Source organism: Ascidia mentula, chromosome 9 (genome assembly GCF_947561715.1).
Source record: "Ascidia mentula chromosome 9, kaAscMent1.1, whole genome shotgun sequence".
Classification (NCBI taxonomy): Eukaryota; Metazoa; Chordata; class Ascidiacea; order Phlebobranchia; family Ascidiidae; genus Ascidia; species Ascidia mentula.
Window position 1 is genome coordinate 9,326,426 of NC_138574.1, and position 27,510 is coordinate 9,353,935.

Sequence of the window (27,510 nt, forward strand, 5' to 3'; positions counted from 1 at the left end):
CTGTGCTTACTTAACATTACAGACTAATTTCTGACCACTTTACTGAAAATGTGGCCGTGGCTTTCCGTAGTGAAATTTACTCTTTGTACATATTACTTTAACTTTCTAAGTTTACTTTCGCTCTAAAAAAACAAACTTGATTTCCAAATACACGTGCTCCAAAAGCAGAATGCATTTTTTTCTGTGTTTTAATTTGCTGCACCTAATAAGAAATTTTTTTATAAGGAGGGCACAGAGATTTCATGGGCTTGAAACAGCACTTGCAGTTTCAAACATGTAAGCGGAAATGAAGGAATAATGTAAACAGATTATACTGCATGTCCGAACGCACGACATTGCGACAACGTCGGTAAATAAGGTTTAATTGTGCCAAAAGAACAAAATTGCTACTATTTCTGTCAACTTTAAGCCTAAGGCGTCCTCATGAGGTTGAAGTGGTGACACTGATAAAAAAAATCCTCGTGCAAACAGAATATTGGAATACTGCGGTGCAGAATATTTAGGGGGATTTTGGAGAATATTGAATCACAGGACAATACGTGATTTAGTCTCACCACTTATCTACACACTCTAGTCGGAATAATTTTCGAGACGACTACCTCTTCCCGTGGGCATTTTGTCCTCCTGCACACCAAAAATGCAGCTGCAATTAATTTTTTTCTACTGAGAAATACTAGTCCCGCAAACCAGAGTCACAAACCACAGCAGTTATTTTTGGCAAATAAGCGATACTGTGGTATACGGAGGCCGATGACCTCCAAAACTCTATTTTTTTCGGAATTCATTTTGAGACAAGGACTTCAGAAAGCTCTTGTTTGTTACATGTGTCAGAAAGAGATGGGAAGCCCCGTAATGTTGTATTTCGCGTTGTGATTCGAGGCAAGACAAGTGCACGAACCAAAAAGACAAAAAAGGCAATACTTCCTATTTCCACGATAAAATGAATACGAGAGCGATGCAGAAACCCGTGCAAAATATAGCAGGTGATTGTCGAAGTACAGACACGTCAATAAGGAAAGGTAAAAAAACACATTGTGTAGTAAAATAAATAATATTGCACATAGGACCTGCACCATCGATAATTTTCACCACCTGTTAGGTGGCGCTGTTGAGGTTCCTGGTCCTCCCATGCTTTGCTTATAGGCTCTCGCCGCCTCAGCAACATCACCTTTTTGGTATCTGGTAAAAATAAGAGAAGGTGCCATTTATTGTGTTGTTCTATATTGGAAAAGGCCAAGTTGCGTGTTTTGTCGTGCAAACGTCATATTTCAATTCAATTTCTTTAGTAAAAATAAGAAATTATCATGTACGAGTTATTGCAAAACTCAAATTTACTTACAGCAGCACGGCGATATTCTTTAGTGTCTGATAAACTTGGGGACTTTTGCTGCCAAGGTTTTTGCGATAAATGTCGAGCGCTCGTACGTAACGCGGGAGGGCGCTGTTGAGCTCCTCTTCCTGGCATTCGGCGACAGCCAAGTTAATCTGCACATAAATTGTAAGCAATGCTTTAAAGGACTGAAGTAACACTAAATGTTGGCATCGGATTCGATACATGAAAGTGGGATACTCACAATCTACCTCAATGCTCCGTAACCCTTTTTCACTGACGTCACAATTCTAAACTTTCAAAATTAGGCGGCACGCCTCAACCCAATTTGTAAAAGTTATTACGGCACATTAGATGAAGTCATATAAAACGGTCTTGTTATGGAATTTTGAATTAACCTTGACCATTTGTTCAACTGTGGTAATGTAAAAAGTTTGCCGAAAAGCTGGTTTTTATTAAAACGAATGTTTTATTCAAGCCGAGGCACACCTTGCATCTTCTCGTGGCACACCGGTTGCGTGTAAGCACTGATCTACATCGATAAAATCAAATCTGAAGGCATACAATAACAAAACAGCCAATTCTTACCATTGCATTTGCTGCAGGAACGCTGTTACTGCCGGATTGTTCTTCCACTAGTTGAAGGATTGAGCGATACATATCTGTCGATTTTGAGTTTTCTTTGCATTTCTTGTATAACACTGCGAGATATTTCATGGTGGCCACAATACTTGCATCTCCAGGACTTAATATTTCCGAACTGTCACAAAAACGTTCAGTGTTTCAACTTTTTTTGTTATCCGACCCTATTTTGAAAGAAATGTGGGTGCGACCACCACATGCGTAGCCTACATGTTAATTGCATTACGTAAAAGTGAAAAAAGTTAAACACAACGAAGGTTCTTACAAAAGTATCAAAACCAAAAGTTTTTAAACTATGGGTCGTGACTCCAAATGAGTAACCTCAGGTTTTGATGAGTAAAAAAAACGAAAAATAGCTCTCGAGTAGCGAATTTCACAATAAAATGTTGTTAAAAAAGAAAATTAAAGACAAATACGCACCGGATTTTTAGAGCATTTTCCATACATTCGGCAGCCTTTTTAAATTTCTTTTTTTCATTGTAAACGGCGGCAAGATTGTGGTAGCTTTGCGCCACATCAGCATTGGAAGGACCAGACAACTTTTGCCGAGCCTTCAGGGAACGCATGAAGAATGATTCTGCGTTGCTATGACGACAGGAAAAGGTATTGACAGTGTGTAGTTTGTACTGGACATTGTGGAAATGTATTCATTGGAATCGGAATGGCATACATTAGGAATACAAGGCAGAAAACAACAACGAGCAACTTCAGAGCCTGGAGTTTCATTTCAAATAGTTGACAAAAATCTCTGTTGGTATTAATCGTTCTCTTATTTTTTTTAACGCAATTATTTTTGTCACATCTGATAAAGCGTGGGGTATGTCGCAAAAGCTACTGGTGAAATTAAAAAAAAGGGCTTGTCACAATAAGTGGTAAGGCACTGAAAAAGAGCAGTCAAGAACAAGAGACTGATACGGTTTACTGCATAAGTTGTTTAGAAGTAAACGCAGTAATGTTTCATGCAATGGCATGATTGGCTGGATCACCCCGCTGCGCACCTTATACTTTGCGATCACAGCTATCGTATCGAGATCATTAGGTCTAGAAATATCAACGGTTCTGCTCTAGTTTAAGAAACAAAGTAAAACCCATCACGCCGAACTATAGTTAAACGCAATGTGTTCAACTTACTCGAGGTTGTTTTGCATTTGATAGAGGACACCGAGGTCGTTGAGAGCTTGCGCAGTTTCCAGGGTCTCGTCTCCCAACGTTAGTTCCTCCAATCGCACCGCCCTCTTCAACAACCGCTTTAGGCTGCTCTAAAATGATAAATGCGTACGACTAAGTACGTTTTGCGTTGCACGATAAGGTATATATGAAGCAACGCAAAACATGTAACTTGGCGCAGTGCGAAACATGGCTCGGCGTCACTTGAACCCAAACATGTTAAAGTGACTTGGTCTCTGAAAGAACCACGGTCAAAACAAGTATGGCGTTGTAAAACAAATAAATACACTGTTGTTAGTTTCGTAAAATGTCCCGACTAAAAAAAATGTGCAGAAAAAAGGTTTTACCGAATATGTCATTTAGGACAAAACTAAACTGTGAGCGGGAAAATGGAAACTGATCTACAACGGTTCATGTGCCATGCGCCCAAAATTTCGTAAAAAAACGACAAGTAAACTTTACAATAAATCACAATAGACCCCTCTGTTCCTACGTTCAACAGAAAGTCGCACTACATCAACTTACCGATGCGAACGAACCATTTTTCTTCATTATGGCCAGAATTCTTTTCTGCAGGCTGTCGGCAACTTCATGTCTCCCGATTTTTCGCGAAGTGCGAACGAGAGCCGAAAGTTCCTGTGCTGCCCTTAAGTGGTCGCGACCGACAGCGTACTCCACCAGTTCAAGGGCTTGTCTGTCAATACGGAAAGCGTAATTAACTATTACAATTCTAAATTCCAACACAACAGCATGTTTTCACTTCATAAATATGTATGTGTTTTCAGAAATCAACAGGAAGTGGGTCTGTAGCATCCACAGAGAGGAAAATTGTCAGTGAAATACTTGTATATGTACAACTTTTCTCTTAAAGTCAGTGGTGATTGTTTGGGACTAGCACGCCAGGGGCACAAAGGTATCTGACAACGCAGTTCATTTTCCCAACAGGATGAAATCAAACAAACCGACCTGTAAAGGGGTTCAGCGTGCGAGTGTTTCCCCCACTGGCTGTAAACTGATGCCAGATGATGAAGAGAATCAGCAACAGCCGGATGATCCGGATCAATGCTCTCCTGGATCTCCAAGGACTTTTGAAGAGCCGCGACCGCCTGGATGACAATGTATGACATCTTTACATTTTCTTGCATAAAATTACGAAAAACCGACCTCTTCCATGAGGCCAAGGTCTTTTAGAAACCGCCCGAGCGATTGATACATCTGCGCTACGTCACCCATCGTGACGTCACTGTTACGTCCCGATGACGTGGCGACTTCAACGAGTTTAAGAGAGTTGGAGTACTGATGGGCGATGGTTTGCTTCTCCTCGTTGAGGTAATTCCACAACCGCACGATTTCGCATGCTCTACCCCTGAGAAAAAAAGAAAAGTTTGCATTCCAAATTCACTACGTTTAGGATCAGACATTATAACAAATCATCGAAAAGCAGCCAAACTTTGCTTCTTATAACTGAACCTATGAAAAGAAATCCCATTACTTTAATGGAAAGTAACGTATTTGTTAGCCTAACTTTTTCACAAAACGTAAGTGAGCCGAAGCCAAAATTTAAGCCAATCTTACGAAAATGGCACCAACTCGTTAAGCGCGCTACTAACCAAAATTTTTACAATGTTAAGTATAAATTTAAAACGAATTTTTAGTCAAACACTGGTCAAAGTCATATTCCCTGTACAACAGTTATGTTGGTAAACAATTAATTTTTCAAAATTTTAAAACTTACACCACCACAATTTACCGTGTGTAGAGGTGATGGAATACCAGCGGAGACTGGAGAACCTTCCCCAACCTCCCCCTGTCGTCCTCCTTGTGCAGTAACCATAGAAACGTATCGGCGTTTCGGGGCGTCACGTGACTCTCGTAGCACCACTGCAGCCAAGCGAGCATTTTCTGACGACATCGTTTCTGGTGTACGTCATTGCTGACGTAACGATCGTAAAGCACTGATGCGATCTTTTGGGAGAAATATTTTTTGTGTGTTTACTGTTCAGACTAAAAGAAATGCTTCTGAATTCCACAATCTAGTGAGAAGCTCAGCGTATCAACTCTATGTGTGTCCATGGACGGAATAATATTTATTTTTCTTAGGATAACTTTCAAAATGGTGCTTAATCGCACTTTTGAATAAACGATATTGACAACAATAAAATACAAGTACAGGTAATAGCAACCAATCGACCATCAATCGTCTTTCCGTTTCATTCAATAATTTTCCTGAAATACCACTGCAAATATGGCGAATATTTTACCTCTGAGTTGTGTACAGTGATGAGGCCGACCGAGTCTTTAACGATAAAGAAGTTGGTGAGTTGTTTGTGCACCGATATCCATGTATACCACGTGATATCGGGAAGGAGAGAGAGGATTTCAGTTTCCGAAAGACCGTCGCGGGAACAAGACAAAAACTGTGAGAAGTAACATAAGTTTACAATACTCATGCACTAATGCAGGTAGTTCACTAATTCAAGTTTGATATAATACATTGTAAAGGATCCAAGCGGCATTTTTTTATTGTTCCGTCGGCTAAACCACTCTAGGTCTGACTATTTTGTATATACTTGCATACGATACAGCTAAACATTTTTAAAACTAGTAAATATTTGAAAAAATATGTTTTCTGGGTAAAAATCTATTGGCTTTCATGTGAGACAAAAACATTTCGCTTTTAAGCATTTTCAGTGTCTTATCATTATTGAGTATTTGTGGGTGTGTTGAAAAACAATTGAAGATCGTCTTACTTGGAATAATGGCTTAAGGCAGGTTTTGCTGAACTTGGATCCGAATAGTTGTTCAATGTATCTCAGAACAAGATGGTAAAGCTCGACCGAATCTCTCGTCCGCAAACACGATTGAAAAAAGTTCTCTGCCAGATTTCTTTCACAAACGCTGTACAATGTAAGCGATCAGTCATTTTAACTGTCTAATGGAAATAAATATCGAGGTATTTAATGGCATTTTTGCAATGTAAGAAGCGTATACATCTCCAATATACGATAACTCACCACATCCTGTTGTTAAACCAAATGGTCAAAAAATGCAAGCATGCGTATCACATGGTCAAGCAATATGATAATATACCTGCATACAACGGCAGATAGCAACGTGACGTAGAGTGGATGACAGGTAGTGGCAGTACGACACTGAGACAACACTTCACGTTCCTGAACATAAAAACCATGCAACTGATATACGCATGCAAACGTAAAAATGGCAACACGGTGCTGAACGCAAACAGCCGTTAAAACAAAACAATGCCTTTTTTGAAAAAAACTGTTCATACCGCGAGGAATTTTGCATAGATGATGGCGGTAAATTACACGGCAAAAAAAACAATCGAAAATTAGATCCTTTTCGATCAAGGTTTTGGTCAGTGGTATGACCCAATAATATTTTCGCACCATATGTATATATGTAGAATGTTTTGGTAACAAAACAGTGGCCCTTTAACTTTTCTGCTCTAATGCATTTCGCCGACCCCCATGAAAAAGTAAAGAAACAAAAACAAAGAATATCTAAAATAACGAATGTTTGCCAAAAGTTGATCGATTTAAACTTATATTCATACTCGTAATCTAATCAAACTAGCCAACAAAAACGAACCAGCGTTTGAGGAATTTCGACGTTTTTTACTCGGGAGTGATGGCTGACAAGCAGCTTGACGGATTGTATGGAGAGAGGTTCAAGATGAAGAGTAGGAATGTGGCGCCACTCCTCCGGACACGAATCGACTCCCACCGAGATGACGACTCTCACTCCAACGTGGAGAGGATCAAGGAGCCAATGGAAGTTGCGTTGCGCATCCTGGAGGAGACACAAATGTGAAATATATGGATAACTCAATTTAAGTTATCCAAAAATAATTACTGCCAAATTTTCGATAGGGTCGCGATAGACACAATGTTACAAATAATTGCTCTTGTTACCGCTCTATAGAATTTTTTTATGGTTCCTATATATAGGAATATATATATGCACATATATTCCTATATATTAGGAACCATAGGAAAATTCCTATATATATGCATATATGCACAATAGTATTTTTTCTTAAATTTTGTATATCGTCTTATGACTGACTGTACAAGTGTTTAAAGAATATTTAGTTTTGGTGGTTTTAATTTAAGTAAACAATCAAAACTATTTTGACAGAAAAATAGAAGTTTGTGTTTTTTTTTAAAATACCTATATTAAAAAATACCTATACCTTGAGCAGGTCGAGGGAGTCGACCACAAGCAAGATGCGGTTATTTCTTCTTGACGTAAATTGCTCCAACCACCTAGGCAGAGTCTCACGCAAACGGTTCACATCAAATGTGGAGAAGGATTGTACTGGGGGCTGACTTGCAAAAGGTAAATGCTGTCTCAGCTGCGACAGCAACCGCCTAAAGAAGATGGAAGGTTAACATACTAAATTGTTCGAAACAAGATGTAACTGAAATCAGTTAGTTTATCATTAATCTTGTCCCAAACAATTTAATTCATTAGATATATCTGTGTCCCTAGCAATACGACAATGCCTAATCAGGGACTAGATTGTGCCAAAATTAAGCAACAAGTCTTAGGGTAATGTACTGTACTTTACATTCTGAGATATGTTGTTGCACCTTAGCATGATGGCTGGATCAGCATCAATTGATTTGGCCCCAGTGATGAAGTGGTGAAGCACGATTATGTCAGGGCTGGAGCTTTTAAGTCTGCGTAGCCAACTGAAAATAAAACAAAAAACTTTGTATTTAATGTCCAACTTTTTTCATGTATGCGCATAGGCACATATTTCCCAAACCAATTTTTTTTCTGACATAATTTAATTTTTCTCAAGAAAAAAACACAAAATTTTTTTAATAACTTCATCTACACTTCAGTGGTATAATTTTTTTTTTGAAAAATCACATTTTTGTCCTAATTTGTAGATCTGAATATTGCTGTATCAATATAGCATGGCACTGCTAAATAATTGCAAGAAGTCATACCTAGATAAAAGCAAGGTTTTTCCGGAGCCCTTGGTGCCAGATATGAGCAATGGTGGCACTGGACCAGGTGATGTTACAACTTCATCCAATTTCTCATAGCACTGTAAAGTGAAATGCATTCCTTGTAGAGATAAATTATAGATAATGCAAAGAGGTTTTTTTCACACAACTACTATTACAGATAGCTATAATGGAGTTTGAATATTGTAGACCAGTGGTTTCCAACATGAAATCTATCACGAACCAATTGAAAGTCCTGCACAAAGGCTGCAAACCACCTAGCCTACTAAAAAAATACATGCTGACAAGTTACACAGACCATATTTAAACAATCTTAGAACATTCACCTATTTTGCATCAAAACAACAGTAAACTTATAAAATCTACAGTTTATTAAACGAATGCCAGTTTTCTAAAGTTTCAACTTTATTGGAGAAAGGTAATTTGCCTGCACCAAACACTTTTGTCAAACGAAAAATTCGAGCAGGAACCTTTTCAAATCCAACAGGCAGCGATAGATTTTGTTTGTCAGGATTAGACATAATTTCTTGTTGCAGTTGTTCTGTGTGTTCATCAGGAGGCATTTCATCTATACAAGCCACTTCATGTTGTTCAGAGTCACTTGTGTTGCTTGAGTTATGGTCAGGTAATTTTAAGCCAAACTCCTGCATGACAGAAAGCTTTGTTATTACACATTCACCAAGTTACAGTTATTTGTTTCAAAGAGAATAAATAATTGTGCTTGACTCACCAATTGCACAGCTTTGGTTAGGTTGCTAAGAGCAAGCTGACAACCTTCATCAGTGTTGCTGTAATAGGCAAGTTTTTTGCAGTTGCTATCAACAATTTGTTTGCGCAGTTTGGCACATGTTGGACTCTCCTGCTATAAACAACAGTAATGAAGGCCAGACAATCTTCTTAACATTCAATTAGTTGCATAAGTTGTGACTTAATACCTTAACTCATAAAATTTGCAGCTAGCATCATTGCACTGCAAATTTTGTTTACAATTAAAGACAAATAACACAAGCTACCTTTTTCTGCGATTGTTTCAGATAAAAATATGATGATTTCCAACCAGGATGAGCAAAGTGTCCTTCCTTGCATTCCTCTTCAGTGTAACTATTATAGTAACAATATTATAACTAACTGAACTTATATTATGTTGAAAAAACTTACATTCCAACTGTGCTACCAACAAACATGAAAAACATGGAAGTCCTCTGGATTGCAGTTTGGATGACTTCGTTGGTGTCGTACTCCTCACAGATACATTCATCCATCTCCTGGCCATAATCTTTATGCTCTGAGAAGAGTTGAAATTGCAAAAGCAATTGTATTTACACTTAACGCCTAGTTATACCAAAAGGATCAATGCAAAGTACCTGTGATATGGATTAAGGCAATGTTGTAACCCTCCCTTTCGCAGGCCTTTTTAAGGTGCAGAATATCAGGATGGTTAAGAAAAGTTTTCAAATCAGGAACAGTGTCAGGGGTTGCAGCAAAGTAGCATCTGAACTCAAGTATTATGCAAATTCATCACTGGTACTTGAAAATGTGTTTTAGCCGGAGATGCCGATAGGTTAGATTATGAAATTCCGAATGAAAAATAAAACAACAAATTATACAGCATTTAAACTTGCTTACCTTAACAAAACACTTCCGCATATTTCTGTTGAGTTGATAAGAGGAAGAACTGACGACAGGTTGGCTGAATTTGTGAGCCAGGATTGTTTATCATGACCGGACTGCAGTGGAAGTTCTGGAGCACTATCCTGTTAAAACATAAGCAATAAAATGTAAGAATAATTACAACATAATTATAAAAAAATGCACCAAAGTGATACAAGACAGTGAACTTTCGATGAAAATTATTGTGTGAACTTACAGTCCTTACTGGCTCCCTTATGTCTGCAGCACTTTCTGCAAATCCCACATGAGAGCCATTCCTGAGTTGGGCATAGCTGCCGAACAGGGATGTGGCCTCACTTTCAGGGGCTGCCCACCACTCGTCTGTTGCTTGCATGGAACCTGAATACAATTACCACAAGATATATTGAAATTTTATTGAAAAAAATTAAAAGTGTCAGTTCACACAAGGTAAGATCAAAAACTGTTGCATTGCATAAAATATTTTAGTTTTCTCTGTATCATGGAGATATAGAAAAACATGTTTAAGTGTCAGGGAAAAGCCAGTGTTTTTCAACCTTTTTGAGCCACAGAACCCTTTTTTTGTTACAATAATCTTGCGGAACACCAAACTGTTGGAAGTATTGCAGCATTATACTTCATCAGCAACACGCTTGCGCAATTACATTCCTATTATTACAAAATAAGTCTTATTGTTACACAACAATAAATGAAGCAATTCACGATGGAACATTCAAACTGGTGATAGTGCTGACAGAAATCTATTTACGCCCTTTGTGTAAACAAGTGATTTCCGACCCGTGTTCCACGGAACATCAGTCAAACGAATCAATTGCTTGCGGAACAGTTAAAAATCACTGTTTTAAGCAATTATCATCATTATGACGTTTGACACCATAGTCTCAAAAAAATAAAAAAGCCAAAAACACTTTTTCGAAAGGATCACATTTTTTTTCATTTAATACCTGGTATGTGACAATTTGTGTCTTGAGTAACCCTATGTTGAATTTGACCAATTTCTGCAGAACTATTTCATACCTTTCTATTACAATGGCCAAAAATCAAAAATCATGTGTGGTAAAATGCCAGACTAAAATAAACTTACCATTCATTACATCAGAAACATCAGTAATGCTATAATCTTGATCATCTGCAGTGGCAACACCATGAGCCCTTAAACCTTGCATCTGACTTTCCAAATATCTCTTTGCCTGCAATATAAACAATTTGTAACTGCCGTATCTCCATTTTAAGTAACGTCCATACCTGAAGCAGGGCTTGGATTTCCGACTCTTTGGTTTCGCGAAATATTTTGAACTGCCTTTGAATCTTTTCCCTGTCCTGTTGTTAGTTAAAGAAGAATCATTACAATTCACCTGACCTTTTACCATGCCATTAAATGAACTATTAGCCTATATGTATACATACATTTTTTAAATGTGCAACTGATGAAATGCCATGACTTGATTTATTTTGTTTCTGGTCTAATTAGAATGACAGTCTTTAGCATCAAAAACAGAAAAATAACATGACACAAAATGTTATGATATATACACACATCAAACTCAATAATATTATCAATAAATATTACAACTATCTCTACAATTGTTGGACAACAAATCTATGGTATCACACATTAATTGCTCATGTTTAGTAGTTACAGCGTATCAAAAGTCACCTGCTCCAGTGCAGTTGCTCTTTCAGTAGCTTCGTAACTGCTCTCAATCGCAATGTCTCGTTCTGTTCTTAGCTTTTGACACCGCTTATTTAATGCTTGCAATTCTGCTCTGAGGCGATTGTTTTCCATATCCAGCTTTTGTTCCTGCAAAAGAACTTCATTGGTATTTCATTCATACAACTGGAAAGCCAAAAAAAATTTTTACAGACCTTTCTTTGCAAGGCTTGTACCTCTTGTTCTTTGGTAACCCTGAGTGTTTCATATTCTTTTCTTACTTTCTCATTTGTCTCAGGCAGCGCAAATATTGTTGAAGATGGATCATAAGAACCTGATGAACGTATGTTGGCGCTGGGTCGTGATATACCGTCGCCATGCTGTAATATTGGAAAATGTTTGTGTTGATCTTGTGTATAAGACATGGCCAAAATAACACAAAAATGTCGCTAAAATGAAGGTGCCATGTGTATTACGTAGTTCATACCGGATTTCTTTGTTTGTTTATTATATTAAACAGTCCACCGGCTGGTTGGCTGTAGTGCCGTTTCATTGAACGATTTGAATCAGATGGTGCCTCGTCGGCAATGTTTATTTCTACTCCGTTGTCTTGCCTGACAACCATTGATCCCGTTGACCCCATTTGTAAATTTATCACAGGACTTCGAATTGCTCAAGAAACACGCATTTTTTTAACAAAACAAAAAGACAGCAACATCTTTCACCGATGTTATTCCAGAAAAGTTGTTGATCATTCCTGGTCGATCAGCGTCGAAGTAAATCAAGCGGAAAATATTTCCAAAGCCCTTTTTCCTTTTGATTTTACGTACGATTGCTAGACAATTTTTTAGAAATTTTAAAATTATCCTGGACATTGTAAGACTATTTTTAGGCAATATGAGGCCCATGATACATCGTCCACAATAGTAGCACTAGCTGCACTGATGAGATCTAATACGCCGTAATAGCGGCCATCATTCCGAAGCTCACATAATTTAACTTTTAGTGCAAAACGTAAAATAATTCGCACTATTTTAGTTTGCGAGACCAAACTCTTCACGATTAAGCAAAGCCAACTTATGGTCACCACAAACGTGCTTTATAAACTCAAATACCTACTTCCAGATCCTACCAAATAGAATATACGTAAAATAGTTGAATTGGTATTTATTGACGAATGAATACACTATATCGTGGTAAAAACAGACGTTCAAACGATTAGGAGTGAAAAAACTGTTGTTAACCATCTTTAACTATACAAATTTCGCCTCCCACATTACATTCCAACTCGGGCAAAAACGGTAAGCGTTGGGGAATAAGTCGGTTTACCCCAAGTCGACGAAACAACACAATTGGCATTACACTAAGCCAACAGAAGCAATGGAGTTATGAAGCAGAGATTTCAGCAACTTCCTTTGAGTTGTCAGGAGCAACGTTTTCCAGCTCAGCAAACTCTTCTCCTTCACCATCTTCTTCTTCCTCTTCTTCAACGTACACAGTGACACGTTGCACATCACCATCTTCACCCTCCAGAAGCACTAAACAATTTACAAAAAAAAACGTTAGGTTTTTGGAGGCTTTTGTATGTTACACCAACATGTAGAGGAATTTATCATACATTACACTGCAAGGCATAAGTAATAGCTGCACAAAAGACTAACTGCAAAACGCATTATTTGCAACTACATGGTATTATACACAGTTTCCATAGTAGTTCAAAGCTTTTTTTGTAAGATGGCGTTATTGGCAGTCTAATAAAATACACAACATGTGAACAAGTTTACTTTGTTCGAATTCAGCTTCCTCTTGGCTGCCTTTCCATTCGTAATCGTCCTCATCATCATCTTCGTCGAGACGTCTGCGCTTTCTAGGGTGCTGCAAAAAAAGAGATTTTTCTTGCCACAAATAAACACTGACCGGATTTTAAAATGCTGCACGTAAGTGAACTTACCGGTGCTTCGGGTCTGAAGCGTGTTCCACAGCTGCGGTGAGTGCGCTGATGCTGCATTAAGCTCCAACGGTCGTGGAACAATTCATCGCAGTATCTACACTGGGTAGGAGCTTCCTAATGTACAGAAATGCAAGTTACAAAAAACTACAGAATGACATTTCTGCAACTGCGGTCAAATTTGTGGAGTGTTCAAATCTTTATAGGTGGTGATATAAACGTAGGGTACTTGCTTGGAATGCATGTTGTTTTCGCATGTGGACGTTGAGGTCGCTTTTTCGCCCCAATAGGGTTTTACAGATTTCGCATTTGAACTTGGGCGCGGTCTTGGTATGCTGTTGCATGATGTGCATCTGCGTTAAAAATGGACAAATGAGCTCTTGTATCAGAATCGTGTTGAGAAATTAAGTTTTTGTTTTTAATTATTTTGTGCCTCTTACTTTCACGCTGCCACGTTGAGTAAAACGTTGATTGCACTCCGGGCATTCATATGGTTTTTCCCCAGTGTGTGACATACGGTGACGTTTTAGATGGAAGCTGTCTGCAAAGGCTTTTCTACAAAGCGTAACACACAATGTAAGTGTTGGAAGCGCTCTTGAGGTCAATGGTATCACAGGCTATTCCACATACCCGCATTCATCACACGTGTACGGCCTTTCGCCAGTGTGCGACCGAAAATGTCTTCGCAGCTTGCTGATTTCCACACTCGCATAATCACACAATGTGCAACGAAATGGCTTCTCGTGGGTGTGAATGTACCTGGTGTGTCTGGTGAGTTCGCCACTGGTGACAAACGCCATGGAACATCCTTCCACTGCACACTTGTATGGTTTCACACCTGGAAAGTAAAGCTCGGTCAAAGTCTAACAATGGCATATTTTCTATGCAAATTGCATCCGTATGTTTTTTAATGCAGACATTAATAATTTATTTACAAAATAGACAATACTATTTGAAACTACCACATGACTAAAACACGCAAAGACTTATTGTACGCTGCTGTTAACTTTACCGGTGTGAGTGTTGATGTGATTTCTGAGAAGGGTATTGGTACGGAAAGCTCTATCACATAAATGACACTTGTATGGCCTCTCATTGGTATGAATCTAAACAAAATATATTTATGTTACAAAACATATAAATGCACATCCAATGTAACAAAAACAAGTAACGGAAAACGTTGTCACAAATGCTTACTTTCATATGCCTTATTAAATTGCTGTGTCGATGGCTGTAAAAAGCACATTCCCGACATTGGTAAATTTTTCTTCTGTCCCGATTTTTGTCACTTGAACGTTTTCCCCTCTGCTTAAACATGGAAGGGTCCAAGACTTCAATACCTTTATTTGGTTCCTCTTGGTCCCTCCCAGTTGGTGGGTCCTGCAATGGGAAAACTGAGTTTGACGAATGTTTTAAGGCAAATCCATGTGCTGTACTTGATGCCATAATAACTTGTGTATGTAATTTTTTCCCTTGTTTTGTTTCACTGTTCAAACTACGTTATGCTATTCCTTCTTGGTAAAGATAATTTTGCTTCCTGGTATGTGTAACTGTAAAACTAATGAGCGCCAATGACTTCATTATCGTACTGATCTGATTACTATTAAGTCATCATACTGCAATATTTTTTGACAACAACTTTCTAACTAATAACAAATAAAAACAATTTAAAAAACTCTCAATGTTGTTGCAATACTGGCTTGCTGAATACCTCTGCTTCTAGAAGTGCATACAATACCACCTCCTTCACAATGCATCTGCACTCTTGCCACATACTTTTTATCCTGTTGTTGGAAGCCATCATTAACCTCTGAATCATGGAAATGTAAGTTAAAAAAATTTACAGACTGCATGTAGTTTTTGAAAGTACAAGTTGACATGAAAATTCAATGGAAACACCCTGGTCTGAAAGTGCCACATAAATTGTTAGCACCATTATGTTATATACCTGAAATTCATACACTGACTCATCAATTGGTTGCTCTTCTGCTTGTTCTGTGGTTTCATCCGTTGCAAAGGCCATATGATCTACATAATAGAAAATTTGTATAGAAGATACAGGACTATTTGATTTAATCAACATACCATCCTCAAGGAAAGATGTTGAGATTTCCGCATTGCTTGTGTCTGCATCTTTTTGACTGTACACCCGAAGTTTTAATCTGGGTTTTCTCACTTTGACACGTTTATCCATTTCAATACCATCATCCTCTGACAAAAAAACATCAATTCAGTGTTTTTAAGAATTTTTACGACAAAATTACAATAACTTTGTTTTTACAGGGGATCTCAAAACTTCTGCAAAACCAAGAAAATCTTACCTGTTTCATTCCCATCAGTATCAGGGTGTTGAGCTTCATCAGACTTTTGTTCCAATACTACAGCAGCTGTGGTGGCAGTTATGTGAGGGACTTTGTCACTCATGGAGAGCTGCAATAGATGTTTTAAATGTGGAAGTTGCATAAGTGAGCATAGCTTTATTAAAATTTTGCACAGTTGCAGTACCTGCATTGCTTTGTCAATGGAAATTTGGGAATCATGACCCTTGTCATCTTTTGTGATAAATACAATGCCTGCCTGCTCAGCAGCAGCTTGCAATATGGTTGGTTCAGTAACGGGGACTCCATTGCTATCAACCGCTATTAATCGAACCTAAAACATATATATATTATATATAAGGAGCAAAAAATTTGATGTCTAATAATCTTTAAAAAATAAAAATATATATCTTAAACTTCCTAATGTGATTAGTAAATCAAATCTGGATCAAAAAAACCAAAGGCCCCTGGCAGGCTGTCGATCGCACACCGTATCAATAATAATGTATTAAAATCCAAACACAGCGATCTTCAGACAGCTCAGATCGATTTATTTTAGAGAAAATATATACATTATTATCTTAAACTTCCTTTAATTTTTATCAATTCTTGGCAAATTACTTTTATCGGACATGATCAATCACCTGTTGTGCTTCTGCCCCAGGTATCTGCATGTGTACATCAGCCCCATGAACTGTTTCTGGCAGTTCACCAGCAGTTACCATTCTTGCATGCTCATCTGCTGATACCGCAATAAATTGAACAGTAGTTGTGGTACCTTCTTCTCCATTGACCTGAAATGGTTTTGCAACATTTTAACAATTGGGAAACAAATACAAACATGAATTTTAATCCAAAACATACATCTGCAACATTTTTATCTGCATCATCAACTTTATCGGCACCATCGGGCACTTCATCAGCAGCTTCTGTCTCCGGATTGTCATCATTTGCTCCTGATGGTTTACTTGGAACCAATTCAGAACTATTACTCTCTTTTTCAATGTTGTTGTCTGCAGTCAATGTTTCTGAAGTTTCTGTGGCCATCTCCTGACCTTCCTGTGCCACATTTTCATTCTGCAAAATATTTTTAATGTGTACATACAAATTTTCTCAGTGAATTAGTGAAACCTAAAATGAAAGTAGCATTCCTATTTGAATTATCATCACATTGCTAATAGTTCCTTTAGTTGAAAAAAACTAGTCTACCTCTTTGCCATTTATTGTTGGTGTATCTTGCTTCCCGTTTTCAGGGACCATTTTCTCTTCTGAAGACTGGACATTTGCTTCAGTATTTGGTTCCTCCATATTGGTTGGAAGGACAAAAAAAATATCTATAACAAAAATGTAAAGTCAGGTCATGCATTTTTAACGTTGCCCTTTATGCGTCTGTCACTAAGCCAACTTTTAAAAACTAAACCAAAAATTACCCAGGAAATACATCAACTATCAAGTTTGGAAACATAGTTAATGCAAAGAGCAATAACACCTAAGTTCCACAAATAGAGGGATCTGCTGTGGTGTCGCCTACCCTGTTCACACAGCCATTCATTTTCTCGTCATTCAGAAATTCGCCAGGAGTGTTATATTATAATTTTAGGCAAAAAACATGAATATAGCAATCACACATAGCACAGCATAAGCTGGAAACAATAAACTTACCGAAAACGGCGCCCTGCACTGCCCTTCTGCGGGTGAAACTATCTTACTTGAGGGCGCACCGACGAGCGATAACGGACTCAAGATGGCGTTTCAAACCATCCAGTTCCTACCCACAGTTCCCGGCGGCAAGGTTCAAAGGTTAACAATTCAGTTAGTTTTCTTTGTGACGTTCAAGTCACGTGATCATCACGACCAAAAGCCGTAAAATAATCTGATCCAATCCAAAATATTTAAAACGTCTGTTGATATTAGAAAGGAACGGCCATGAATCAATATTAAATACACGCATTTTCAGATCCATATTTCACATTGGAAAATTTTCTGACAGTTTACTAAAATAAGTGGTGTTGGCAATAAGCGAAAATTTATGCAAAAATTATACTATGCACACATTTCGTACCAACCAGACACTTTGGAACAGAAATATGTTGTCAGCACTGATATCTACAGAAGGAGCGTTTAAAATTTCGTAACCCTAAAACCATGTACGCTTTTGACAGAGAATTGGAGTTATTGTGCTGTTGCTGTTTTATTAAATCACATTAATATATTTTATGTTTTTGTGATTTGACACAAAAAATATCAGGTAAGCAGTACTAGTGTGTAACCATAGAATACTAAAACATGGAATGGAAACTCTTTTCGTCACGCATGAGTAACACTTTACGCAAAATGAAAAATTCATTGGGTTAAATGCGATTTTGGCGTTTTTCGGCGGCGAAAAACTCCAAGTTAATGTAACCACAAGAATTTATTTAAATGTAATTCAAGTAGTTTCATCCTTAATCTTTTAAAATATGTGGATGATTTTAATTATGACGCGCTCTAATACACTTTTTAACCGTGTGTTACAAGTCACCTTACTGACTAAAAAAATGTTAATACGTCATCGCGTCAACCTCAAAGATGACGTAAGACATGTAATTACGTCATTCAAGTGATGACGTAATGTTTTAGATTTGCATATCTGCCTAAAAAGCAATCATGGGATTCAGAAACGTAATATTTGAACAAAACAGTCTGACCCAGAGGTCACATTTTTGCAGTCATTATTGGGTATGTATCAAAATGTTTCATAGCTTCTCTTTTTGTAAAGACATATGTTGGACAGATAGTGCAGTACTACATGAAGTAGTTTTTGGCCCAAAATGTCAGATTGTAGCCTTTGTAAACCAGATAAGATTGGGCCAAATTTAGCTGCTTAATTTTAAAGATTGTATTTACTTGGTTAACCATACTTAAATCTGGCCGTTTTTCATCTTTTATGCAAATAATATTAAATAATAAATAAATAGTGGTAGTTATCTTAAAAATATTGACATCATCAAATAAATTCTTGTGTCATTTTTTATATTCCATTGGTTTTGAGCAATTCATGCCACATATGAGCCGATGCTCTGTGAATATTACTGAACTTGCTTTTTTTGTACTAGTAATCTACCTTATACATTTTTCCCACGCATCACTGAGTTTTCTATTCGATTTCACTGTAAATATTTGGTTGTATATTGGCATTTTTGTCCGAAAGTTCGCCTTTAAGTGTTGATTAGTCCAATATCCCTAAGAAGAAAACAAATTTGATGGAAATAATTTTTGTCAAACTATTGCACACATAACAGAAGTATATTTTTTTACTCTTATCATAACACTTGGTTGAATGCTCCTGACACAGTTGAAAATATGTAATGTTTTGTTGAACTAAACATAATTGCCTTTTGTTTCAGCAAAATTGGACCTTAATATATTAATAACCTTATTCACTAGTCATTTTTTTTCTTCGCAGATTAGTTTTAAGTAAAACACAACATAATTTGATTTAGATATGTATTAAAATGCTTCTGAGGAGACATGTCATGTTGAAGAAAAAGATGAAAGTTTTCAGAATTTGCTCGTATGCAAACACTTAAAAACAAATTATAGTTGGTTTATATTGGAAGTATTCCCACTGCCCTTGAGTATTTGCAAGCAATCAACATATATTTTGTCAGGGCTTAGCTTTTTCAAACCCATATTATGCACAAAAATGTTGTTTTGTGTTGGACTTTACTGACAATATTTGCACTCAGCAGTATGAACATGGTGTTGGCAAGGTATTTCCTGATATCAACTGATTTTAATAATTTGGTTCATTATAATATCTTCATCTCTATCTTCATCAACATACGGAAATCGCAGAAAAAAGCAGTCATACTATCGTTTGTCAAATGCCCTGTTTTTGCAAAATAAATATTCCCAAACAATCGCATTACTGTGTGCAGAGATATTGTCCTAGAAAAAAACATAATAAGCAAGTAGTTGATTTTACATAACAAGCATAGTAGTTGATAATATTACTCGATTTAGCCTCCCACTGCTTGCAAACAACAAAAGCGCGCAATTATTTGTTCATAGTTTGACCCAAAAGGCAGTAGACAGCAAGTCGCCTTAAAAAATGATGCGACACGATTTATTCAAAATCATCCACATATTTCAAAAGACGAGGGACCAAACTTCCTGTTTCTTTTAAAAAAATTTAAATTTTGTTCTATTTAATGGGTTTTTAAGCCCCTTAAAAAACACCAAAATCGCATTTAACCCAATGCATTTTTCATTTCGCGTAAAGTGTTACTCATGCGTGACGGCGCACTTTCAGCGGAGTTTCCATTCCATGTTTTAGTATTCTATGGTGTAACAAACATCAAAATGTTGTAAACTATACATTCGTAATAAAATTATTAAAAAAATTACGAGACAATCTTCTCTGGTCGTTTTAAACTGTAGGCCTACTGTTTAAAAATTACTACAAAAAAATAGTCTAAAAAAAGATTAAAATTTTATGGTGAATTGAAAATAAATACCTTCTGTCGCTACAGACATTTTCCGCTAGGGACGGTAAAGAGAAGCAAATTGCGCATCGCTTGCGCTTTATTCTTTTACATCATTTGTACTTCTATAATGCTTCTTTGAACAAACCACTAAGTAACAAGAAACGCTAAAAACTTTTTACACATGCTGCTGCGAGCCTAAAATTGGGAAAATTAGTAATTGTGACATTTACTGTGATTCATCTTACAGTCGTACTCGGCGTAGCAATGCTTTGATTTCACTTGATTGCAACATTGGATTATTCCGTTTTTTTTTCAGTCACATCCAATTTTCGGCCACAAAATTCAATCAAAAGTAAATTTAATATTAAATCGGCAACGACAAACATGCAACTTCAGTCGCGTTTAGACGAACAGTTGATACATGGCATATCTCGAGTTTGAAGTGGCTAGCTATCGAATTTCGGACACCCGTTCAACCTCAAACGAAAACTGTATTTGGTTTTATAACTTTTTTTATGTCGCAACAGGTCGTTTGCCCGTAGGTGAACTGTAAAGGCTTCAACGCCAGTCGAACTGGAGGGTTGTCATTTCCTTCTTGGTACACCCTCAGTTAGCCAATATTAGGCAGGGCGCAAGTGGGCTTGATGTGATGCAAGATAAGAATTTGAGCTGCTATGGTTAGTTCGAACCAGTAATAGGACCTCAACTTTATTCCTACTGGTAGTGTTGGCTGTCGAGTCGACGTCACATACCGTGGGAAACTTTCTTCGAACACTTAGGCCACGGTATCGCAGCACCAACCTCCCTATTGTGACGTCAAAATGCCTCACAAGAATAAAATCTTTTGCTGAAGTTTTTGGCTCGAAAACAAACCGGCGTCGATAGGCTTTGCGGAGTGCTGCAACTTTTCTTTCTTGTTGTTGGTAATCGAGTCCAGAGCCGATAACACGCTTTGCTCAAACCAAGATAAGACGAATTAGGGCAATCGAGCTGGCAAATTATTAAACGGTTTTATCGAATGTTGATGCAATGCTTTTCAACGCTACAAATTTTGAAAGATGCACTGAACCTGGATTATATTTTTGTCACCCCTGTTTACATTATTTTGTCTGTTGACCAGAAACTTGGTATTTCTATGGATGGGAGTGCCAGGGGTGTATTCTTTCTTCGTGACGAAAGGAACTTTTTCATTTTTTTAAAAGGACTGCAGCAACAAAATATGTAGAAAACGCCATCTCAACCTGGCTAATGGAAACGAGAAGGCCCGCGTTTTGCAAACGCAAGCGCAGCGACGAGAAAAAAGGACCGATCCATTCAACTGTGACCACACTGCTCTGGCAACAAATTGAAAGCAGGCGCCAGCGGACGGGAGAGTATTGGAGTAATTGCTTGGACAGCCTGGATATCAGTTTGCCTGCTTGGGAAGACATGGCATCGGCTGTCCGTCTTACGATTTTTGGTCTTTTTGCTTGTCTGCTAAATGAGGTAACTTGGTTTTAGTTGTGTGAATGTTAGGGGCGACCTTCGGTGTTTTTTTTGACAAATTAATAACTTTTTTTGTACTTTTTATTTGTCTATAGTATCACAGTTTCGTTTAAATCCCCGATAAATCTGTCATTTATGTAAGTTAAATTGAGGGGAGTCAAAAGAGAACATCGATAATTGTGTTGATCGTTCGGTCTACGTGCTTGTATAGTTACCATGTAAAACACGTCTGGGCATTACTACGATACGCTCAGGTCGCGAATGAATTTACAATTATTTGGATATAAATAAACTACCGAGCTTGCTAAGACATTGCCGCTATTTTATAGAGAATTTTTTGCAACTGACTTTTCAGAAACAGTGGACATTTTAAAGAAATTTATGAGATCTTGAATCAAAGTTACGCAAGTTGAGAAGGCCAAAGTCCGTTTAAAATACTACTAATTGCGTTGGTCATTTACGCTGACTTGTATCTTTCTTAGCTACACTGTGTAGCTCACCAGTTCATTTGGACTGTGAATTATGAGTGAACAAACGTTGTAGGCGCGTGGTACTCTCATTAGAGCCAAACGCGAACCCGTAATCAAGAGCTCTGTGGTGTGTTGTTATTCGCGCTTTGGGATCTGTCATCGATATTTGGGCGGGCCGGCGATTTTGAAGCTGTGGATACTCGTTACCCAGCCTTTAGGCTGAGATTTCCTATGTACGTAAGGTATACACTCACGAGTTCAATAGTTCGTGCTAGCAAACAGTACGCGATTTGTAAATAAAAGCCAGGAATGGAAACTAATTGAAATTTTATTCAACTTATTATTTTTTTGCAGGTGGCTGGTCTACTTCATGGAGCTACAATCGGTAAGTCGTTTTATATTTCTTTGAAACTTTAGTTTAAATTTTTTTAATTTTTTTTAAACGAACTGAGATTTTTGAGTTACCATTTGTGTAAAACGCATGAAATTGGAATGTTCCGAAGCTATACACGATATAGACGCACTGCTAAAAATACCTAGTTTCCAGCGTCATATATCAGCGTGTGACGAGCATAAAATCCGCGCCTGCCAACATTTAGACTAATATTCGTGTTTTGATCGACGTAGAGGATTTAAACAACATGTTCGGAGAGTACGAGATTGTCCACCCGACGCTGGTCACAGCCGACGGAGATTTTATCTCACATAACGTTGCGCATTCGCCAACACTGCATCGCCAACGCCGCTCTGTCGACGACATCGAGACCATCGTTGTGGCAATAGGAGATGGCAGCATCTCAAGGGCTAACAACAATACGATTGACGTTCGTAACGATACTATGCCACGGGATGAGAGCTATAGTGATCATCATTGGCGTAGCACTGGATATAACGAAGCCAGAAGGTTCCCAACCAGGACTGTAAGGGTGAAGCCGACTGAGGAGGAGCTTGAACCCCCTCCCAAACTCATCCACTTCAGCGTCAACGCCTTCGGCTCGCGCATGCGCATTAGCGTGGAAACGAAAGAGCACCTGATTGCTCCGGGCGCGAAGTCTGTGCGTTTTACATCCGATGGCGAAATGATCGAAAAGGACATCTCCTCTGATTGCCTGTATTTTGGCAAAGTTAGTCAGCTCCCGGAGTCGGCGGTCGCCATCAGCAACTGCCAAGGATTGGTGAGCATACACAAACTTCATTTCTGACTGCTGCGTGTTGAGTGGTTTTACGACATTCAATTGGCATCCAATAACACGAATATGTCTGTCGTAAGCTTTGAAGTACTTCTGTGTGCCAACAACGGCCCTAGATAACCCTTTACTAGAAATTTGGGTGACCCAAGACATTTTCGTCACTACAGGGGCAATGACCTCATTCGTAGTAAGCCGCGAATTGCTGTGGTTCTGGGAATATGTAATTTATGTTGTTTTATGCCTTGCCAATTGTGGCTTGTTCAACAGCGCGTATTGCAGACACGCCGTGAATTTACGGCGATCGTTTGAATGTGTCCGGGGGAAGATGTAAATTTAAAATGAGTGACTAATTCGTAACAATTTGTGCCCTCATACTAAAAAAATATTCTTTTTGTGTGGTCTTCACCTTGATGCAACAGAACAAATCGCATTCACGCAATTTGCAGGCAGGCCTAATCAAGACCGGGAAAGAGGAATTCTTCATTGAGCCCCTGGAAACCCACGACAACTCCGCCAAGCCGCAACGCCACGTGATTTACCGACGATCGGCTCCTTTGAAATCAACCACCAGCGGAAAGCGTAAGTGTGACGTCACCAGGGCGCAGAGCGAGTTACGCACAATTAGCCGCCTACTGAGCGCTGCATTGTTTTCAACTTTATGACGTAACTGCGGGTGGCCGCAATACCATGACGTCAATATGGGGTCTGACTTTACGAAAGCTAACGTCTGGAACTTAGCATTTCGTCTGGCTGTAAGTTTGTTGTTTTGGAAACTAGGTTTACTGCCCTGATCGGAAGCAGTGGGTGACGAGCTGTGTGGCTTTACTGCGGACCGCACTATCTCTTAGGCTTTCACAGTTAATTCTGTCTTCAAAAATTCTTCGTTAAATGTTTTAGCGAAGTATTGTCCCTTTTAATGTATATATGTCATTTTAGAGCACGGCTTTCTATAATTTATGTATTGAAAGACTCAAACCACTTCGCACTTTTACGCGTTTGTCAAACGGGCCCACGTTTCTAGTATGTAAAAGTGCATTTTTGTGGCGGCAAATCAGTTTAATCTATCCCACGAAACAGGAGCATGTTCATTGCGGCGTTCTCTCCACAGTTAGTCATCTTTACATGCTCAGTTAATGCAGTCACTTATTTTTCGGGGTCTTTCGGTCGGCTGTGGTTGGGTAATGATTCAATTAGTCTCTCTGTTGTATTTTGGTCGGCCTGTTTACCCGGCCTTGATTCGCCGCCGTCAGCTTTGACTAATTCCCGACTACTCGAGATTTTAATGATGTATTGACACTCGAGGATCTTTCCGATTCCAACAAGCAACCAGGCGGGCTATCGCGTTTTGCATCCAGGCGTTTATCTTTAATCTCATCCCTATCTGGGCATATATCTATTTGGACGTAAACGATGTCTCGACCACACGCATGCAAACCTGGTTTGGGGGTGACAGCTTCCAAGCCATGGCAGCTGTGGTGAAAGGGAGGACGCGTTTTAATTGATTAGGAACTTGGGCTTTCTAGGAGCCACATAAACATTCGTGTCAGGCACAAGTAGCCACCCCACGACCCTATGGTTTAGTAGTCCCTATACGTGTGTACCTTCATTTCCTCCGGTTTGAAGGGCCGAAGCGGCGTGCGCAAAAGCTGTTTGTTTGGCCGAATAATTTCCTCGGCGGACGCATGGGCATTCGATACTTCTCCATTCACTGCAGACCGCCTGTGGCCGACTCAGAAACGAGGTCTTATGATGTGACCGCCATCGTAGAGAAACTGGAAATGAAATTGGCTGTGACATGTGCTCGTGCGTGATAAGGGATCTGTCGCCTGATTTCCGCGTCTGGACGACAAAAAGGGCGCCCCCATAGCTTCCCCCATCAACCCGGGGTCCTCCAAGCCGGTGCGGACATATAAACTGCCCCAATTGTTACAACTTCCCACGCTTGACATCTGTAAACTCACCCTCTTATTCATCGCACGACCTGTTCGCGTGTCTACAATCACGCCACCATCCTCTTTCTTCTCATCGCCATTCCCTAACTTCCTGTGTCGATTCTTTCATCTCCCAAGCTCCTTCTCGTATCCCTGATTGACGCGCCAAGGATCACCTGTTACACCTCACGTCTTCACACCTGGGCGAGACGAGTGTATGTTCATTGCGTTGCGCTTTAAGCCGGTGATGACAGCCGGTGACCAGACCAAATGTATTTCAGCCTAGCGCGCACGAGACTTTCGCGGTACGCACGGCAATCATCGCCAAAGCACTTTAGAGACTTAACCGGCGGTTTCTTTTTATAAAAACGAAATACTACACCACGTAACTTAACTTCCACTGCAAAAGAGAATTCAAAAAGGTGTTGGATTTGATTTTAAACTTTGCAGAGCACAGATGCCAAATATAAAAGCCCCACACGAAAAGATCAAAGCATTTGACCCGATGTGCCCTTTTGGGTCATTTGACCACCCGTCGTGGTCGTGGGAACCTTTATATTGCCCTAAATCCGCACATCGCGACCCCCCACTCTTGTAACGCCGACCCCCAATGCTTACACGCACCCAACCCCATTTACGGAGCTACTGGCTGTCACGTGACGTAACTATTTTCGTTTCCTGCCACGTCGGGTCGGCGTTCACAACATTTTGTTGCAACACTAAACAACAGGTCCGCGTACCGCACGCTTTGTTTACTGTGGATCGCTGCCCGCTGCTTATTGTGACGTGGCCCAAGCACAATGTGCCGATTGTCCCGTCGCTTCAGCATCACTCCTCATCATTCTAATCCCGCGAAGGCTCCCGAGCCAGCTGTGACGTAATCGGTAGACGTTGTGATGCAACAATGCTTGTTTTGTGTAATGCCTGTTTTCTATGAAGGGTTATCACCTTTGCTAACCTTGATTGGGCGTTTGAACTCAAGGTTGGGCGTGGAAGAGTTGCCTACATTGCTGTTTGTTTCCTTCTTGTCGGCTCGATGGCCGACGAGATTACCGATGTTTAAAACCGAAACAAGTTAATTAAACAATTTAATGTTAAGCCGTATATAGAAACTTGTGTAAAGATTTGCTGACCTATCGTAATTAAAAACCTTTGTAATTTCTGGGGGCTAAGTTTCTAACATAAATTTAAAAAAGTTCCATAAAGACATGCAGTTGTCAGTGGCAGATCTGTATATATAAACAAAAATATTTCTTACTACTTTAAAACAGTATTTTGTAATTGCGTACGCGTTCGTGCGAAAGACTGTATATGCTATTGAGAGTATTACGTCATCGTTCTATACAACATGTTTGTTGTGACACGCAGGTATGGAACGCGAGAAACGGGATGCAAGCGCTGACAGCTTGGGGGGCTCCCTCTCAGACGTGTTGGCCCGAAATCCGGTTTCAAACCAAGGTAAGTGTTTTGAGACACTCCACTTGCTTTGCTTAAAAATGGTTGGGTTCGTAGGATTCGGCATTGCCAAGCTAGACCCGTTTTCATGCCCCTTTTTAAATTTTGTATGGGTTAAGAGAATTGAGCGAACGTATGTGGCAAAATTGAGCATGGAAGTGATTCGTAGTTCCAAGAACATGACTTGATTAAGTATGGTTAACCGCAAAGGCCGGGCGTTACAGGACCGATGTCAGCTACTGGTTCACATCATTCTTAAACCGTCGAACTACCATTGTCTTCAAACTTGTTGACTGATGTTGCTAAGTTGGCCACAGATAAGTTTGTAGCACTGGTATACTAGTCGCTTTGTGCGCTGTCAGCTTTCTGATGTGACGCCAATCACCACGCACTTCCATAGTCTTGGAAGTGCTTCAAACCGCACTGTTAAAGCCTGGGAAAGTCCCTGCACCGAATCGAACAATGCGTTCATTTTGTCCGCTTATTTTCCAAATCAATGCGAATACATGTACACTTTATGTGGGTTATATAGCACACTTTCTGTATAAAGGAACTTGCATTAATTTATCCCGTATCTTCATGCAGACATGCACTCGAGAAGCAAACGCCATTCGAAACGCAACGCCTACAATATGGAAGTCATGCTCATTGCCGACTACGAAGTGGTGCGTTTCCATGGCAGCGATCACGTGGAAAACTACTTGCTCACGCTAATTAACATAGTAAGTGAAAATGGTGTTATTATAAAGTATCTTCGTGTCATGCGGTTTCCTTCGTTCCAAACAGAACTGAAGCGCATCT

The 27,510-nt window shown here is 39.1% G+C and overlaps 3 protein-coding genes across 6 annotated transcripts in view; 1 reads left to right on the forward strand and 2 right to left on the reverse strand.

Annotated features, from left to right (window-relative positions):
- Positions 1-838: 838 nt before the first annotated feature.
- Positions 839-12,183, reverse strand: LOC145913232 (nephrocystin-3-like). 2 transcript variants are annotated; one of them, XM_083000817.1, is made up of 28 exons: positions 11,931-12,183; positions 11,659-11,823; positions 11,450-11,593; positions 11,038-11,112; positions 10,877-10,982; positions 10,010-10,152; positions 9,769-9,896; positions 9,507-9,634; positions 9,301-9,427; positions 9,156-9,243; positions 8,873-9,001; positions 8,613-8,786; positions 8,122-8,222; positions 7,756-7,857; positions 7,356-7,533; positions 6,752-6,952; positions 6,230-6,312; positions 5,890-6,037; positions 5,401-5,556; positions 4,890-5,104; positions 4,304-4,505; positions 4,106-4,245; positions 3,665-3,833; positions 3,104-3,231; positions 2,393-2,557; positions 1,919-2,090; positions 1,340-1,485; positions 839-1,179 (listed from the first exon to the last, which is right to left on the reverse strand). In XM_083000817.1, the coding sequence occupies exons 1-28, from the start codon at positions 12,084-12,086 to the stop codon at positions 1,086-1,088; spliced, it is 3,963 nt and encodes a 1,320-aa protein (XP_082856943.1). In that variant the 5' UTR covers positions 12,087-12,183; the 3' UTR covers positions 839-1,085. The 2 variants fall into 2 exon arrangements, with proteins under 2 accessions (XP_082856943.1, XP_082856942.1); XM_083000816.1 differs by having other exon boundaries at positions 8,873-9,004.
- Positions 12,184-12,601: 418 nt separating this feature from the next.
- LOC145913335 (uncharacterized) lies at positions 12,602-17,492 on the reverse strand. Of its 3 annotated transcripts, none has more exons than XM_083000955.1 (16): positions 17,372-17,492; positions 16,919-17,043; positions 16,574-16,786; positions 16,354-16,503; positions 15,897-16,043; positions 15,713-15,821; positions 15,477-15,602; positions 15,340-15,419; positions 14,589-14,771; positions 14,404-14,497; positions 14,022-14,229; positions 13,832-13,946; positions 13,625-13,744; positions 13,395-13,508; positions 13,228-13,318; positions 12,602-12,981 (listed from the first exon to the last, which is right to left on the reverse strand). In XM_083000955.1, exons 2-16 carry the CDS (start codon positions 17,015-17,017, stop codon positions 12,830-12,832), a joined length of 2,001 nt encoding a protein of 666 aa, XP_082857081.1. In that variant the 5' UTR covers positions 17,018-17,043; positions 17,372-17,492; the 3' UTR covers positions 12,602-12,829. The 3 variants fall into 3 exon arrangements, with proteins under 3 accessions (XP_082857081.1, XP_082857083.1, XP_082857082.1); XM_083000957.1 differs by having other exon boundaries at positions 13,395-13,504; positions 13,621-13,744; XM_083000956.1 differs by lacking the exon at positions 17,372-17,492 and adding an exon at positions 17,241-17,367.
- A 3,747-nt stretch (positions 17,493-21,239) lies between these two features.
- The window catches only part of LOC145913071 (A disintegrin and metalloproteinase with thrombospondin motifs 3-like), a 33,883-nt gene continuing 27,612 nt past the window's right edge, over positions 21,240-27,510 (forward strand). Inside the window, exons 1-6 of the mRNA XM_083000589.1 lie at positions 21,240-21,663; positions 22,488-22,518; positions 22,761-23,308; positions 23,770-23,902; positions 26,623-26,712; positions 27,295-27,431. Of these exons, the coding sequence (XP_082856715.1) occupies positions 21,427-21,663; positions 22,488-22,518; positions 22,761-23,308; positions 23,770-23,902; positions 26,623-26,712; positions 27,295-27,431 (1,176 nt within the window). The 5' untranslated portion in view covers positions 21,240-21,426. The remainder of the gene's footprint in view (positions 21,664-22,487; positions 22,519-22,760; positions 23,309-23,769; positions 23,903-26,622; positions 26,713-27,294; positions 27,432-27,510) is intronic.

Bases quoted from the DNA above. Each gene is read 5' to 3' on its own strand.
- LOC145913232 (XM_083000816.1), bottom strand. From the start codon at position 12,086: ATGGGGTCAACGGGATCAATGGTTGTCAGGCAAGACAACGGAGTAGAA. The intron at 5,557-5,889 runs GTAAGACGATCT...TACTTCTCACAG, and splicing joins GCCTTAAGCCATTATTCCAA to TTTTTGTCTTGTTCCCGCGA. The intron at 4,246-4,303 runs GTCGGTTTTTCG...ATTGTCATCCAG, and splicing joins ACCTTGGCCTCATGGAAGAG to GCGGTCGCGGCTCTTCAAAA.
- LOC145913335 (XM_083000955.1), bottom strand. From the start codon at position 17,017: ATGGAGGAACCAAATACTGAAGCAAATGTCCAGTCTTCAGAAGAGAAA. The intron at 15,603-15,712 runs GTAAGATTTTCT...TTTTTTTGTCAG, and splicing joins TACTGATGGGAATGAAACAG to AGGATGATGGTATTGAAATG. The intron at 12,982-13,227 runs GTAAACTTGTTC...TAAATTGTTTAG, and splicing joins GGAAGCTGAATTCGAACAAA to TGCTTCTGGAGGGTGAAGAT.